The sequence below is a fragment of the Chaetodon trifascialis genome, chromosome 17 (genome assembly GCF_039877785.1).
Source record: "Chaetodon trifascialis isolate fChaTrf1 chromosome 17, fChaTrf1.hap1, whole genome shotgun sequence".
In the NCBI taxonomy this organism is placed as follows: domain Eukaryota; kingdom Metazoa; phylum Chordata; class Actinopteri; order Chaetodontiformes; family Chaetodontidae; genus Chaetodon; species Chaetodon trifascialis.
Window position 1 is genome coordinate 5,515,628 of NC_092072.1, and position 14,691 is coordinate 5,530,318.

The 14,691-nt window shown below is 46.0% G+C and overlaps 1 protein-coding gene across 1 annotated transcript; it reads right to left on the reverse strand.

Moving 5' to 3' along the window:
* Positions 1-363: 363 nt before the first annotated feature.
* On the reverse strand, positions 364-14,177 carry tmem170b (transmembrane protein 170B). Its single transcript, XM_070984894.1, has 3 exons — positions 13,684-14,177; positions 6,389-6,559; positions 364-3,732 (listed from the first exon to the last, which is right to left on the reverse strand). The coding sequence occupies exons 1-3, from the start codon at positions 13,859-13,861 to the stop codon at positions 3,602-3,604; spliced, it is 480 nt and encodes a 159-aa protein (XP_070840995.1). The 5' UTR covers positions 13,862-14,177; the 3' UTR covers positions 364-3,601.
* Between the last annotated feature and the right edge of the window lie 514 nt (positions 14,178-14,691).

The following is a 14,691-nucleotide window of genomic DNA, read 5'->3' on the forward strand; positions in this document are numbered from 1 at the left end:
CTCCTTCCAAAAATTATCCGGAGGAACTCAAAGTGCTCTGCTGAATACGGACCTTGGCTTTTTATCTGACTTCTTCTGAGTTTAACTAAATTCAAGTTTTAATGAACCTTTTCGGTGCTCTTTCACCTCAAAGTAATGATTGGAAAGAGGAGGGAGGTGAGCAGAAAGTGGAGGGAGAGCGACGTGAAACCACATCAGCACAGAGGAGGCGCACAGAGGAAGAGGAGCAGGTTTACCGATCGATTATCAGCAGGGATCCTGTGAAAGACTGATGAAGAACAGGAGGTTAAAGTCACTGCTGCTGCACGTTTGCACATATCTACGAAAGCCGTGAAGAACGGAAACAGCACTGCTGAGCGTTTATACTGCAAAAGATTTTTATTTCAACCGACTGTTGAGTATGTACAGGAGAACAATTTGTACATAAATAGGCAATAGTTATAAATATCAGCGGTTCGGCTGGTACAAAATTAAAAAAGAACATATTGTACATTATCTACAAGTGCCACTTTGGGTTTTTGTACAACATTGTCTCTCGTTGGATTGTCCGAAGAGTCCATTCACACGTTATCTGAGCTGCACTGCACATGCAATTGCAGCGGGTACACAGTATGTGTCCGGGGGGGTGGGTGGGGGTGGGGGGGTATGTGGCATTTGGACGACAGTAGACTGAGGGGGCAGCTTTAGTTATAAGCCTATGAAAGAGACAAGATTATTGAGCTGGGCGTCTCGCTGCAGTGTGATGGCATATTTAAAGTCTAGAGGGGATTATTAGTTGCTGCTCCTTAGATATTGCAGTACACACACACACGCACGCACACACACACATTAGACCTGGAGCAGAAAAAAACAATATTCATCACGAGCGGCCATGGCACTGGGTGTGAATCCTGCGTGAATATCAAAATACTATCCAGTGGTTAGTTTGTTCACATCAGCTGTTGGTTACACTTGTACACTACGGCTATATACAGCTCAGGATGTACAGGAAGTGCACTGATCTGACCGCTTCAGTCCAGGCGGCGGCGAAGTCATTTCTCACACGTCACACAAAAAGTTCTCCGACACATTATGTAAGACATTGCTCAGTGAACTGCTCCTCTGAACACAGTGTCACTTACGATTAGGTCCTCACCCCTTCTGACGCTTTAGGGGTCCGCTAAAGAATGTGAGCAGCCCCCTCTGATCAAAGAAAATAAATTAACATCCTGCTATACTACTCACATGCACAACCGCACAGATCGACACCAAGTACAGCCACGACACACGTGTTCTATGAACCAAACATACAAACATGCAGAAACTGCCCCACAAACAGCTTCACAGAGATATCATTGCTTCGACAGCAGGTGAGTCATCAGCAGCAACTCACATTTGGTCCCTGAAATTGAGCTAAAACATTCAAACGGGTATTATGGACAATGTGCAGAGCGGATAAAAAGGGGGATTCGGGTGATTTCTCTCTAATTTTACTTTCATTTTGGGGAAAAGTGGGCTAGAAAACACTTTTTGTCAAATGTCTGTATCAAAACACTCTGCAGCACTTTCATCATTTTGAAATCCACAATCATCTCTCAGGCATTCAGGCTCCTGCTGCTGCTTCATTTCTGTGCAACATCGCCCTCTGGTGTGCTCAGCTGGTACTGAAGGTGAGTTGTGTCAATTACATAACTCCTATAAATACACAGCGTTTACCTTTAGCGCTACAAAACCACACAAGCACACACACTGAACGCCACGAACATCGATTATTTTTGTCAAATTCATATCAGCTGTGGTTTTATGAAGTCAGGGGGCCCTTTCATGGCCGAGCCAATGTGCAAATGTTTCTACAACTGAACAAGACAAATAAATCATGACTGTGATGTTAATAAAAAGAGACGAATGTGATAAATAAAGCTAGAATGTGAGTGAAACTTTGGCATTACAACCTAACTCCTGTACACAAGACAATCTAAATTTGGGGAGGATTTATGGGTAAAGAGCATCAAACTTAAATAAAATCAGTGTATCTTTCTATTGTTCAATACTATCAGTGAAGAGCTCAAACTAATGCATCAACGCGATAACCTAGCTTGAGTAAATACAGTAGTTTCGAGCACATTTCTTCATGGATGATCATTTATATTTTGCTTCACTGGATCGGGTCACACCGGAGCAGTTTCACCGCACGCTGTGCTAAAACAAGGCAGATTCATTTCAGTGCAATATGCAAAGTTAAACTTAAGGAACATGGGTTAATAAACCAAACAAAGAAAAGAGGGAGCCATAGCAAAATGGCCGTCTGAGCAGCAGAATCTGGCTGACCTTCTCCTGGGAGGGACGGCGTTCCACCGGGGGGGGGGGTATGCTGTAGCAGGCGGGCCAAGAAAGGCTGGATTCCAACATTATTACAGAAAATCTGCATCAGGACTCACAGACACAGAATAGTTTGTCTGGAAATACTGAAAAAGAGGATCCTGATCTGACCAGACCTGAATCAAAGCTGAACCACTTCTGAAGGCTCGTCCAGGACTTCTGCTTTCAGAGGAGTGACGCTCTTGTGTCTGTACGGTAAACATGAGGATGGAACCAAGAGGCGGCTATCTTAGCTTAGCATAAAGACTGGAAGCAGCTAATCCACCAACCAGCAGCTGTGCAGCTCACTGATTAACATGAAGTGTAAGAATGATGAGCTTTGTTCAGCCACGCTAGCTGTTTCCCTCTGTTTACAGTCTTTATGCTAAGCTACGCTAACTGCCTCCAAGCTGTCGCGTCACGTTTACCGGACAGACTTCAGAGTGGCATCTTTTTCTTTAACTCTTGGCGAGAAAACGAGTGAGCACATTTCCCAGCGTGTCAGAATATTCCTTTGACTCGGAGTTCTCGTTGGCACTCAATGAATCGATATTTCAACAGGACACACCGAACGTAGCGCTGATGCTGGTTTCCTCCTCTACCTCGACTGATTTCACACCTCTGAGGCGTCTCCAACATTTACAAAGTGCAAAATTCAAAGCTGCATGTTGCTCGTGAGTTGGGCGGTGCAGCTCTTAAACAATTTAAGGAAAAGGAATGACGGTGAGATTCTGTACCGAAGAGGCGAGGCCGACGTTTGACGCTGAGGAAAACGTGTGTTTGCTGATGAAGACTGTCGGGTCGTCACTCCCTAAAAAGCCACTCACTGCTCAACCTTTGTTCTGATCATCAGATCGTCGTTACAGGTCGCCACTCCGCTGTTTATAAAAAAGAGTTTTTTCCCAGTAAGTGCAACAGAAAGCCTTCAAGAGTCAGTGGCCACAAAGGCATCTGGACGTCCCAGAGAAGGCTGTTGGCGTGGAGCAGTGATGTAACACCCGAAACATGGCTTTCAAGTCCGGACGCTGAGGACGGCGCCGTCTCCGCCCGGTGCTGCTCTCTGACACGAAGACAACCGGCCTGCATTGAGTTCCCTCCGAGCTGCAGTGTGATTGTGGCAGTAACAGAGCAGAGACACTGGGGGGCGCTCTCTCCTGCCTCCAGCCTCAAAGGTCCAGAGCAGTTTCCGCCTCCTCTCCATCCGCCCAAAAGTCTCGACTCATTTGCTGTCATCTCCGCCCTCCAGCTCATCTGGGGTTTCGCCTCACAGGGTGGCCAGGATGCGCGAGAAGGAAATGACGACAGAGAGGGTGGTCTGGCCCACGCCGAACACCAGGGCCTCCAGCGGCGCCATGTCCTTCCCCGCCACGCGGTACACCCCCGCCACCGCTGCGCCTGAAGGAGAAAAGAAACATCAGCAGCGTTAATAAACAGATGGGCAGGCGCACAAACACAGCCGTCTGTCACGGCCTGTCACCATCACCACGGATTGTCCATTCACGGCGAGGAGCACAGAGGACAAACACATCCGTCCTCGTCTTTTCCCTCCGCCGGGAGTCCAGCGTTCTGCACAAAAATTGTTTTTGTGTGTGAATATTTATCAAAAGATGGCGAAGCGGTCGAATGTCGACTCGCCGCGCTCCCTGTGACGGTTTGTCACGCTCGTCCTCACGATGGGCCGAAACAGAGGGGCCTGATTTTGGTCAAAACTGAATAAAACACAGATAAAGATGAATTTAAAGGCCCTGAAGTCTTTTTCTCAATCAGCTTTAAACAACAAGCGATGGGATCCAACATGGAAACACGACTTTTTGCCACATTTTGAACAGTTTTGGTTATTTAATACGAGAGATTTCTGTCCAGCAGACTGTGTTTAGGAATATTTAAAGTCACAGTGAAACAAAAAATAACACTCTTTCGGTTATTTTTTGGTCATGTCCTGTTTCTATTATTAATTGATAGAATTCAATCTCCTCCACTCAAACACTAAAACAGACTTTACATACATACAATAAATTTATTCAATTAAAAGCTTAATTGTAAACTTAAAAGTTGCTAGCTAAACCCATTCTTAGCTGTTAGCTCGCAGGTTTTCAAAATGTAAATAAACATCGGCCAAAACCAAAGATGGTGCTCAAACTGCAGCCCACAAATGTTTACGTTAAACTCCATCTACATAATGTGTTTCACTCAGAAACGTGTCACATAACAGACGCTGAAAAGAGTCACAGTGTGATGACAACAGTCCTGATGAAACCGATTAACTGCATTTCTAACAGTGGAGTTTGTTATTTGACTGCTGCTTCAGTCGTGGACACTCAGGATTTGAAACGAGCACTCGGGGACTTTAAAGGTTGACGTCTCTTCCGAACACTGCATGACCTTTTCTTTACTTCTGCTCGGCTGAGGCCGCCGCCTTCGCTCCGTCCCGCCTCGCCGAGTCTGATCCAGGCTGGAGCGCACATGCGGGGTGAGACTGAGGGGCGTGTGCTCGCAGTCAATAGTCTGCTCTCCCCCTGATTGCCTCACATTAATAATAAAGCGTCTTTCTATTTCGGGGGTCAGCCTGCGTCTACGATGGAGAGTGATTCATCCTGCCGTACGCTCAGAATGATGAAGGTCTGTGTACAAACCCTGCGATCACGCTCTGTTACGGTGAGTGGAAGGTAATGAAAGACGAGGCTTAAATAATATCTGGTGCATGTTTGTATAGATGGACAAACCGTGGGATGCATGCAGACAAACGAATAGAGAGCGCAGGCAGAAAACAGGCAGTGATAAAGAGACACAGAAAATAAAGGTAGAACCGGGACACAATATTAATATTATCATTTTAGGACTTATCTTATCAATTGTAATGAAAAACAAACCAAATTCATTTGTGCCATTTTTGTTTTACACAGTTGAAGACTGAAACAAAGAATTAATTGATTGTTTCACATCTGATTTTGCAGGTTTGTGATAGATGAGACAGTTCATCAATAATAGAAAATACTGTTCTTAATCATTATTTTCAGGCATATTTACCAGCCCAGATATGTTTCAGACCACTTCTGGATTGTCGTCACGTGCTGTGTTGAACCTCAGCACTATTACAGCTGGAGTAAAAAGTCTGATCACGACTTTCTTTGTTTAATCTTTGATCACATTTTGTTTGGTTTGTCTAAACCAAATCTTCTGTTTGCATTAAAATACTTTTGTTCATACTTCTGTGAGTAAGCCCGAGGCCTCCAGATCTGGAGTTTCGTTGCATTGTGAGAAACGACTTTAAAGATTGATGGAGCAGACTGACTTTGTTTTCCTAAATTTCACTCTCTAGCTTCAGGCCGGCAACTCTTTATCAGACTCTCCCTGGAAACACATTTGACAAATCACAGTCTATAGCTGAGTGTGCTGGAGCACCGCTTTAAGGCGCCATTCAGTGCCAGTTTATAGTGTGACTGAGTACATAAAATAAAAAAAATGAATGAAATTAACACAAACTAACTGTGAGGGTCTGGAGTAGGTGTAGCTGTGAGTGTGTGTTGAGTTTAAATGGGGGACGTTTCAAACAACTAATTGAGTGCAATTTAATCTATAACATAATGATGATTTAATACATAAATAAGAAGATAATCAGTTTAACAGGACTCACATGTTTAGTCAATATCGCTTTGACATCAGGGTCAGGGGGGTTAGGGGTTTTTTTGGATGTCCATACCTTGTAAATGCACCAACAGTCATCCTTAAAATCATCATCATATTTACTAAATGGAGGTGTTGATTTGAGTCAAACACACTCTGATTTTGTTAACATCACTCAGACGCAGTTGAAGCTTCTTGTGCTTCATCAAGCGACGAGGGAGGAAAACAAGAAAATACACGAGTGTGAAATCTTTCCCTCTCCGTTTCTGTCAGCTCCTGTCTTCCTCTGTTTGACAGGAGTCAACAAACAAACTGCCTCCACCTCCCTCCTCCCCTCCCTGCCACCTCCCGTCTTCTCGGTTGACTGGATGCTGAACGCCGCTGAGGTCTAAAAAAAAAAAAAAAAGAGCAGAGTAACTGGGCTTACTGGTGATGACGCCTCCGGACAGGGAGGCCAGGAAACCCACGCTGACCAGCACCAGGGTGATGAGGCGGCCCCTCTTGTGGCGCTGCAGCATGACCAACATGAGCAGCCCCACCGCCCCGTGGACGAAGAGCGAGGAGAAGAGGCACCACAGGAACACCCAGTACCACATCTCTGACAGGGAGACACAGCACAGGTTTGGTCAGACACAGCCTGGAAACATGGACAGACAACCTGCAAAGGACTGATGTCCACAAATGTCTCATGAACACACAGGTTTAGACGGAGTTCAGCTTCACACCTTTGGATTTCTTGGTGGACTTTTCTTCAGACTGTTTTCGTTCTGGCCTCCAAACGAGGAATTTGCCAGGAAGGGAGAGACGAATCAAAGATATCCAGGTGCATTGTGGGAAATGTATGCTCCAGCTTGCTCTCAGAGCTTGGTTCATACTGAGGACTAAAAGTGAGGATATCTGGACCTCTGCTGCTTCTATTCAGACCTTTCTTTACTGTATCTGTCCCCCAGAAGTCCCACAAGTTTATGTTAAGTACAAAACCAAATCATTCACCACTGAATTAAAGATGGAGTGAGGAGGACGTGATGCTGAAGGACGTTCATCACAGCGAGGAAGAGAATAAACATTCCTCCCTCGACAGGTAAAGACACAACGTCCTTGTCGCGCACATTTAGAGATTTCATGGCTCAGACAGAAACGCTCTCCTGCTCCGTCCTGATGCATCTCACAGATTTACACCAAGCAGAGCTTGTTCGGGAGCAGGATGAACAGAGCTGCGCACGTCCGTGAGGGAGGATTTCAATCTGCAGCCGCCACAATCCAAGTCAGGGCTCATCGAGGAGGCAGCCGACCGCGGTAATGGACCCGAGGTGAGACGGATCAAAGGGCTCCGAGTGAGATTTCAGACGAGCTGCTGCCACACGCTGAGCGGTAAATGGAAGATGTCGTCTGAAGCAACAGCTTAAAGTTACCTGTACCGAACACCTTCGGCAGATTCCACTTTCCTAAACCAGGAATCAGAAATGCTGAATGTGTTCGATTCCCAAACTGCCGACAGTAATTACACACTGAGCTCCGCCACACACAACAGTGATGGCTGAGGAAACACATCAGGCACCAGAGTTTAACGACGGATTTCACTGGAACAAATAAAAGCAAACATTTTTATAGAAGCCAGACCAAATCAGAGGTCAGTCAGCCCCATTCAAAGCCGCTCTGCTCCTCCTCCTCCTCCTCCTCCTCTGTCTCTCCTTCTTTCTGTCAAACAAACCAGCTTTACATAAAGAGCCTCATCAAACTTCGCCAGCGAGGGGCCTTCTTTTGAACCACTGGCACTGTCAGAGCGAGAAGAAGCCAGCCGGCCATGAGATTATTCAAGAAGAAAAGGCATCGACCGAGGAAGGGGGCGTCCGGCGTCGACAGGAACGACTGACACGAAGCGCAGGAATGTGTTTGGCTTACAGGATGCAAACACTACATGTGACATTGTTCTGTGGTGTAAACATCTGAAGACACGGTTCTATTACGAAGTGTTCCTGGAGCCCAGAGGGAGCACTTCTGCACATCCGTCTAACCTAGTTACACCACAGTCAATGAGCGCCCGCATCTACTTATTGATCCGTCTATCAGCTGTCGAGCCGGGCGGAGAGAGACGTGACGGCGCAGGGGCACAGCGGCTCTTTGTCCTGCATGGCTGGACATCATTAGATCAGGCTGCCGAATCACAGAGCGACGCCCTGCTGTCAAGCATCAACGTCCAGCAAGAGAGGAGGGAGTGACGGGACAGTGGGACGTAAGAGGGACGGACAGAAGGAGCAGCAGGAGACGGTGGACGCTTTCTGCTAACGATGCTCCCTCACATCCTCGCTCTTTCATCCTCCGGCCCTTCACCCGCGAATCGATGGAGGTCCAACATCATTAAGGATGTCCCGGGAGTTTAAATGTGTCTCAAGAGGACACGAGGAGAGAGGAGGCTCCTAAGGGGCGTTATGCAAAGTTCGGGTTATACAGTTCAGACCGTAATTACAAGCAGCCGAATGGGAGCAACGCTGAGCTACAGTAAAAGAAGCACAGAGGCGTCATTAACCCGCAGCAGAGCCACCGTCGAGGGCAGATGCAACCAAAGAAAATCCACTTTTAACACAAACGGAATCAATTGAGCTCATGTAAAACGAATAACACCTAGTTTGTTTCTGGTTTCTCTTGTTGACAAACGGCTACAAATACATAACACTACAAAAGAAGCTCATTTGGGATATTTGTCTTACGTGACTAGAAGACTAGCGGTACAGGTAGCCATCTTGGATTTATGCGCGAATGAGGCCTGAGAGTGAAGAACCAGGTGTGTTTGATGCTGATGTTTTTTTGTTTTTTTTTTACCAGACAGCAACACACCTTCAACATCAATCTGTTCATTGATTCAGATCATCTGACATTTAAGGAAGAAGCACAGTTCACTTTAATCTGACTTAACTGTACTGCAGACAAAACAAGTGTCAGCGCTAACGTTATTCATGTTTAATGATAAAATATTAAAGATGTTCCATGTAGGTTCAACGGAAACATAAAAACACTCTTTACCGACTTCATTTTACTTCATTAGCCAGAGGACTTTTCTTCTTCTTCATGTATTTTTCTTTCCGAATGAATCTCAGCTCATTCGGGACAAAAATAAATAATAATTATTATTATTATTAGTCCTGATATCAGCCTGGGCCTGAACAGAACAACACATTTACTGAACCTGGAACTAATCTGTTGTATTTAGGACATTTAGAGCTGTTTTTACTGCTCCCTCACGTCCCTTCAGCTCCTTCTGTAATAAACATTTTACTCATCTATTTGTGTCATTTCTATCGTCACAATCTATGACGCCCTGTCACACTGTGCTGCTCTGTTGTCTATGTGTTGTAGTTAAATTGATTGCAGCTGTGTGGTATTACTGCCCAAATCAAATATCCCCTCGAGGACAATCAAGTATATCTTATCTTATCTTATATATTTTCCTTTTAAACTCTACCCAGAGTGACGCTGGAGTGAGCAAGGATGTCCTAAAATGAGGGTTAGCCACGACATCCCTCCCTCGTCCGCTGGGATCCATGGCTGGGTCCTGGTTGCACAGACTGGGCATCTGTCGCCAAACTTAATCCTGCACGGATTAACACAATGCTCGGCACAGGAGCATGTAGGGCCACGGGGAGGACGGGTCCCACAGAGTCCACCTCTGTCCTGTGAACGGCATGACCGAGCACCAGCAGGGGGAAATAAGACGAGTATTTCCACTTTATGCAACTTTTATACATCTATTCCACTCCAAAGAGAATACTTTCACTACACATGCAGCTACTAGGTACCTTTCAAATTAAGACTTCGCATAAAATAAGATTAGAACTTGCATTGCTATAGATTAAACCAGTGGTTTCCAATCTTGGTCCAAGCATTGTCAGATTTCAGCTGTTTATGATCTTTAACAGGTCACAGGTGCCATATTTCTGCAGTAAGAGTACTTTTACTTTTGATACTTTAAGTACATTTTTATCATAATACATCTGAGTGCAGGTTTTTACTTAAGCGAGTGATGTGAAGACTTCCTCCACCTTTGCTGAGCACAGTCACTGATGGGCGGGGTCCGACACCAACACCCGCTGAAAACCAAATGTCAGTAAAATCCGTCATTGGTGGATAAATCGGTCACATCAACATTTAAATGCCTCCTTTAGAGGGATTTCTGCTGCACTTCTGGATGAATTACGAGCTTGATGTAACGTGATCGAGATCTAAATGAACAAGCAGAGAGAGAAAACTGGTCGGGTGAAACGTTCCAGTGGAGAAACGTGGCTCGTTATTTGCTGACAGAAAAGAGTCCTGGCAGGTCATTTTTTAAGTTGAGCCGAGGCGAACGTTTAATTTCAGGGGACAGCAGCGCCGGTGGTCACCGCTCAGAAACAGCACCTACGGGGTGAGATGCGCTCCACTTGAGTGCTGTGTCATGTTCAGAGATGCGAGCGGCCAAACCACGGTCAGAGCACGGCATTAACTTCTGCTAATCCGCAACTACAGATCGCGGTCTTTGTCGGCACGGCAGCTTTGGAGCTCGCCCGTCAACACTCAAGCACAAAAAAAGCAGGGGATCATCTTCTTTTGGTCGCTTCGATAAGAGGTCAGAGTTTGTGCACGAGCTCGCACGCTGCTGCAGAACACGAACGAGGGAAAGTGGCAGGACTGCAGGAGCTCTGCAGAGCTGTTGAGTTCATCCATCAGGAGGAAGAATGATGGATCTGTCCCGGAGCAGGGAGACAGAGAGAGGTGGGACGAGGCTGGCCGGCAGTGATGAAGCTGCAGCCGCCTGTGACTGTAGTCCCGGCTCAAGACAAAGGCGGAGCGGGCTTTTGTAGCCAGGTAAAGACCTGAGGTTTGCAGAATCGGCAACGTCTTTTAAATCACTTCTTAAAGGTTATCTTTTTCAGAAAGTCCAACGTTTTATTTTTCCATTCCCACTTATTGTAATCTATTCCTTCTACTTTTATTTTCTGTATTAATCTAGTTTGTCCTGATTGAGGCGCTTCGCTTTTGAAAGGTGCGACATAATTTAACTTTATTCCAACTATAGAGCTGGATGATAAACTGAATTTACAGAAGTACCAACATTGTGAATCTCTCGCAGAACCAAATTAACTCTCACCTCCATTTTCAAAAAATAAATAACAATGACACATCATCACCTTGTAAACTGTGGCGAACCTGTTAGCATGCAGCTTTCCACGTCCAGCAGACACGAAGCAACATTAGCGAGTCCTGTTTGTGTCCACCTGGTGAACGTAAGTCTAACGTTAACTCTCCTTTTAGCTCCGCTTTGGTCTCCACCAACTCCAGAGATAAATATCTGACTGCTAAATGCTCCGCTAAGTTCGCCAGCTGGCTGCTAAGCTAAAAGCGGGGTTGGTGTGAGCAATGAGAGTCAACCGAAACAGGAAATTATTGTAGAAAGAAAACAGTGTTTTGAAGTATCTGAAATATTTAGGATAACATTTATCATGGGCGGCACGGTGGAACAGCAGGTAGTGCGCGTGCCTCACAGTAAGAGGGTTGTCGGTTCGATCCCCAGGTCGGGCAGGGCCTTTCTGTGTGAAGGCCAAATAACATGCTCTACATTTTTGTCTATATATGTTGCCCTGCAATCGACTGGCGACCGGTTCAGGGTCTCGCCCACTGACAGCCGCAACCCCACAACCCTGAAAAGGGATAGTCGGGTATAGACAGCATATTTATCATTAACAAGATAAACGTGACAACTAGCGTGACATAAATTTCATATCGTCCAATAGCTAATGCTCACATGAGAACCAGGAGAGCAAAGCAAACCTGGGTCAAACTTAAGATGTAATTAGAGAAACATCACTCATTTAAAGGGTCAGTTCACCTAAATTACAAGAAAACACATCCGTGTCTTAATCAAATTACTTAATTTGATAAATTACAGATAAAGATAAAATACAGATAAAAACTGTTCACAGTGAGGACTGTGAACAAGTAAAAGGGAAATCGTCTCTGGAGAAACATTTTGATTTATCTTCCTTAACACAGGGTCATTCACCTGCATTGTTTTTGGGTGGAAACTGACATTTAAAAACCCGGAAACCAAAACTCTACAGACATGTTATCCACCCATGCGGATGTTTTTCATGTCGGTGAACCAACCCGATGAAGTTGACCTTACAGAAACATAAAGCTGCAGTGCTAGCCTGCCTCCACTTATATTTGGAAACCACAAAGTAAACTATGGTCAGAAGTGAAACTGCTGCGAGCACACAAACTTAAACAGGAAATCTATTTGTTTAAGCGACTCCCCGGGGCCTCAAAGAAAGGGCAAAGGGGCTGACGTATCTGAAAAGTTTACATCTGCTCCTGGAGTGTTTTGCTCTTGTTCAAGGCTCGCTCACTCTCCCCCTGACCTTATCTTATGTCTCAGGAGGTCATTTTTCATCTGGTTGGTGAGCTGTAGGGTTGAGGGGGATCGGGTGGCGGTTTCATGCACCCTGCGCTCTAAAACCTGGGCGTCAGCTCGTTACAGCTTTCTGCTCGCCGCTGCAGCTCTGCTTCCTCAAACTTGTACATGCGTTGCAGCTTCCTGCTGAGTCAACATCATTAACTACCTCTTTCACGTTCTTGCTTGATGTGTCTCTCTACACAGGATGTCAGCTGCTTTTCATAAGATGGGTCTGCGCCAACTCTGCTATGACTACATGTCCGCCTCGGCTTCACTCTCGCTGCAGGGAGGAATTCAAGAATGTCTATAATCTCGTGTTTATATCACAGAGCAGCCCTGTTGTTCCTGTATACATCGCTGTTTTCCCCTTCATTTAGCAGTGAGAGCAGGATGGAAATGTTTGGGGCAGATGGTGGCGAGCACTCTTCTTCTGCATCAAGTTCTTGCTGAGGAAGTTCAGCCTGTCTGTTAAGGAAATGATAAAATGCCCACACACTGTTTTCTTGTTCTTTTTGTTCACTTCATGTGGACTTAATGACCGCGTTCAAGACCCACATCCAGCTCCATGACACACCTTGAGAAAAGGTGTGGATCACCAGCTTTACCTGGAAATGACTCTCTATTGTAGACACGTCATCCATCACGTCCACATGAGGAAAGGATTAAGGAACAAGAAAATCAGCTGAGAAGGAAGCACCTTACTACAGCCCATCATGATGCTCCAACCTCATATTTACAGCTTATTAATACCCATACGTGGCCCAGCAGTTCAAAATTACATTGAGAAAAGCATTGATTTTAACTCATCCTCAGTACTTATGAGGTCTAGACCATCCGAGACAGACTTCCTGCCCAGAGAGGAGGACGCTGCCTCTAATTGTCCCTTCACTGCTGGACTGCAAGACAAAGGGAGGAGAGGGAGGGAAGGAGGAGGGTAACACTTCATTTACTACACAGTCAAGGCGCATTCACGCGGCAGAAAGATTAATTAGCCACATGTTGGGATTATTTCCATGTCATCCACTGACTCCGCACGCGTGGACAGAGGAGTGGCTTTTTTATTGTGGCCCGGCCGGCATTCATCAGCCGGAGGGGGGGCTGAGGTGGTACAGATGCGCCCCTTTTCATACGAGCGGCTCTGCCCTTTCTGTCCACCGAGCATGTGAAGAGAAATATCACAAAAGCAGGTTTTAGTCTGCTTTAAAATAAAGTGCACCGCGCGTGCTGCCGCTGCTGGTGGTGATGACTTGTGTGTGAACAGCTGAAGACATGAAAACAGCATTCATTCCGCATACCTGTGAAGTGCTGCAGCGTCGTGCCTTGCACCCAAAGGCTCAGCACTTGCTGCACCGACAGATTAACAGAATAATCCCTGTTCGTTGTCATGTTTCTGCCGCCGCCGTCGCCGCCGCCGCCGCCCGGGTTCGCACCCCTCTTTATCGAATAGCTGTACTTGGCTTTAGACGAAGGCATGGAGGAGACCGGGGTGGCATGGGATGTGAGGCGGCTCTCCCCGGCGCGGCTCGCCTCTACCGGTGCCTCTGCTTCGGCTTGACGTCCGTCTCCGCTCCGGGAAGGGAAGGGCCGCTGGCTGGTCGGTTCATCCTCGGTGGTGTCGGTGGCGGCTGTGTGGAGGCCATGATGGGGATGGCAGCGGGAGCGCAGGCAGGCAGACGCACGGGCGGCTCGTCCTACATCGGCTAGCCCCGCTACATAACCCTTAAAGGGCCAGGCGCCCGCTTTGTGAGGGGGCTCGCGATTTACGTCGACGCATTTCGGGGAAACTGACGTCGCTTCATGAATGGGGAACAAAAGAGAGGACAGTGTTTGCGCAGAAAATGTGCGTGAAAATTGTTACGTTGCGACGTAATCACACTGATCTACATAAAGCCTATTAATCAAATATTTAATTATCACGAATCTTTAATCTTTAGCTTTTCTGCTGTGACTGGATAAAAATAACGCGTTTTTCTAGCGTGCAAAGATTCAATCTTAGTGTTTTACCGTTGACTGACCAGCAGCCAAACATGTGGTTGCTAAGAGACAGACAAGAACCGTTACGTGTGGCTGCTAGTTTAGGTGGCACGCGGGCTTCCAACTGCTAAGAACATGAGTCAGCCAATCAAAATTAAGTACCTAAACTGATATATGTAAAACATGATATATATCATGTAAACCTGTCATACACATTATTAATTTATTTATTTGTTATTTAAAAGGATTTTACATCATCTCTATCAACTACTCTTGAATATTTATACTATATGTATATATTTGCCAGCTACTTCCGGGGCGTTGTCCAT

Coding starts and splice junctions, on each gene's coding strand:
- tmem170b (XM_070984894.1), bottom strand. CDS start 13,861: ATGCCTTCGTCTAAAGCCAAGTACAGCTATTCGATAAAGAGGGGTGCG. Junction 6,560..13,683: donor GACGCTGCAGCACTTCACAG/GTATGCGGAATG, acceptor TCTCCCTGTCAG/AGATGTGGTACTGGGTGTTC. Junction 3,733..6,388: donor GTCCGGAGGCGTCATCACCA/GTAAGCCCAGTT, acceptor TTTCTCCTTCAG/GCGCAGCGGTGGCGGGGGTG.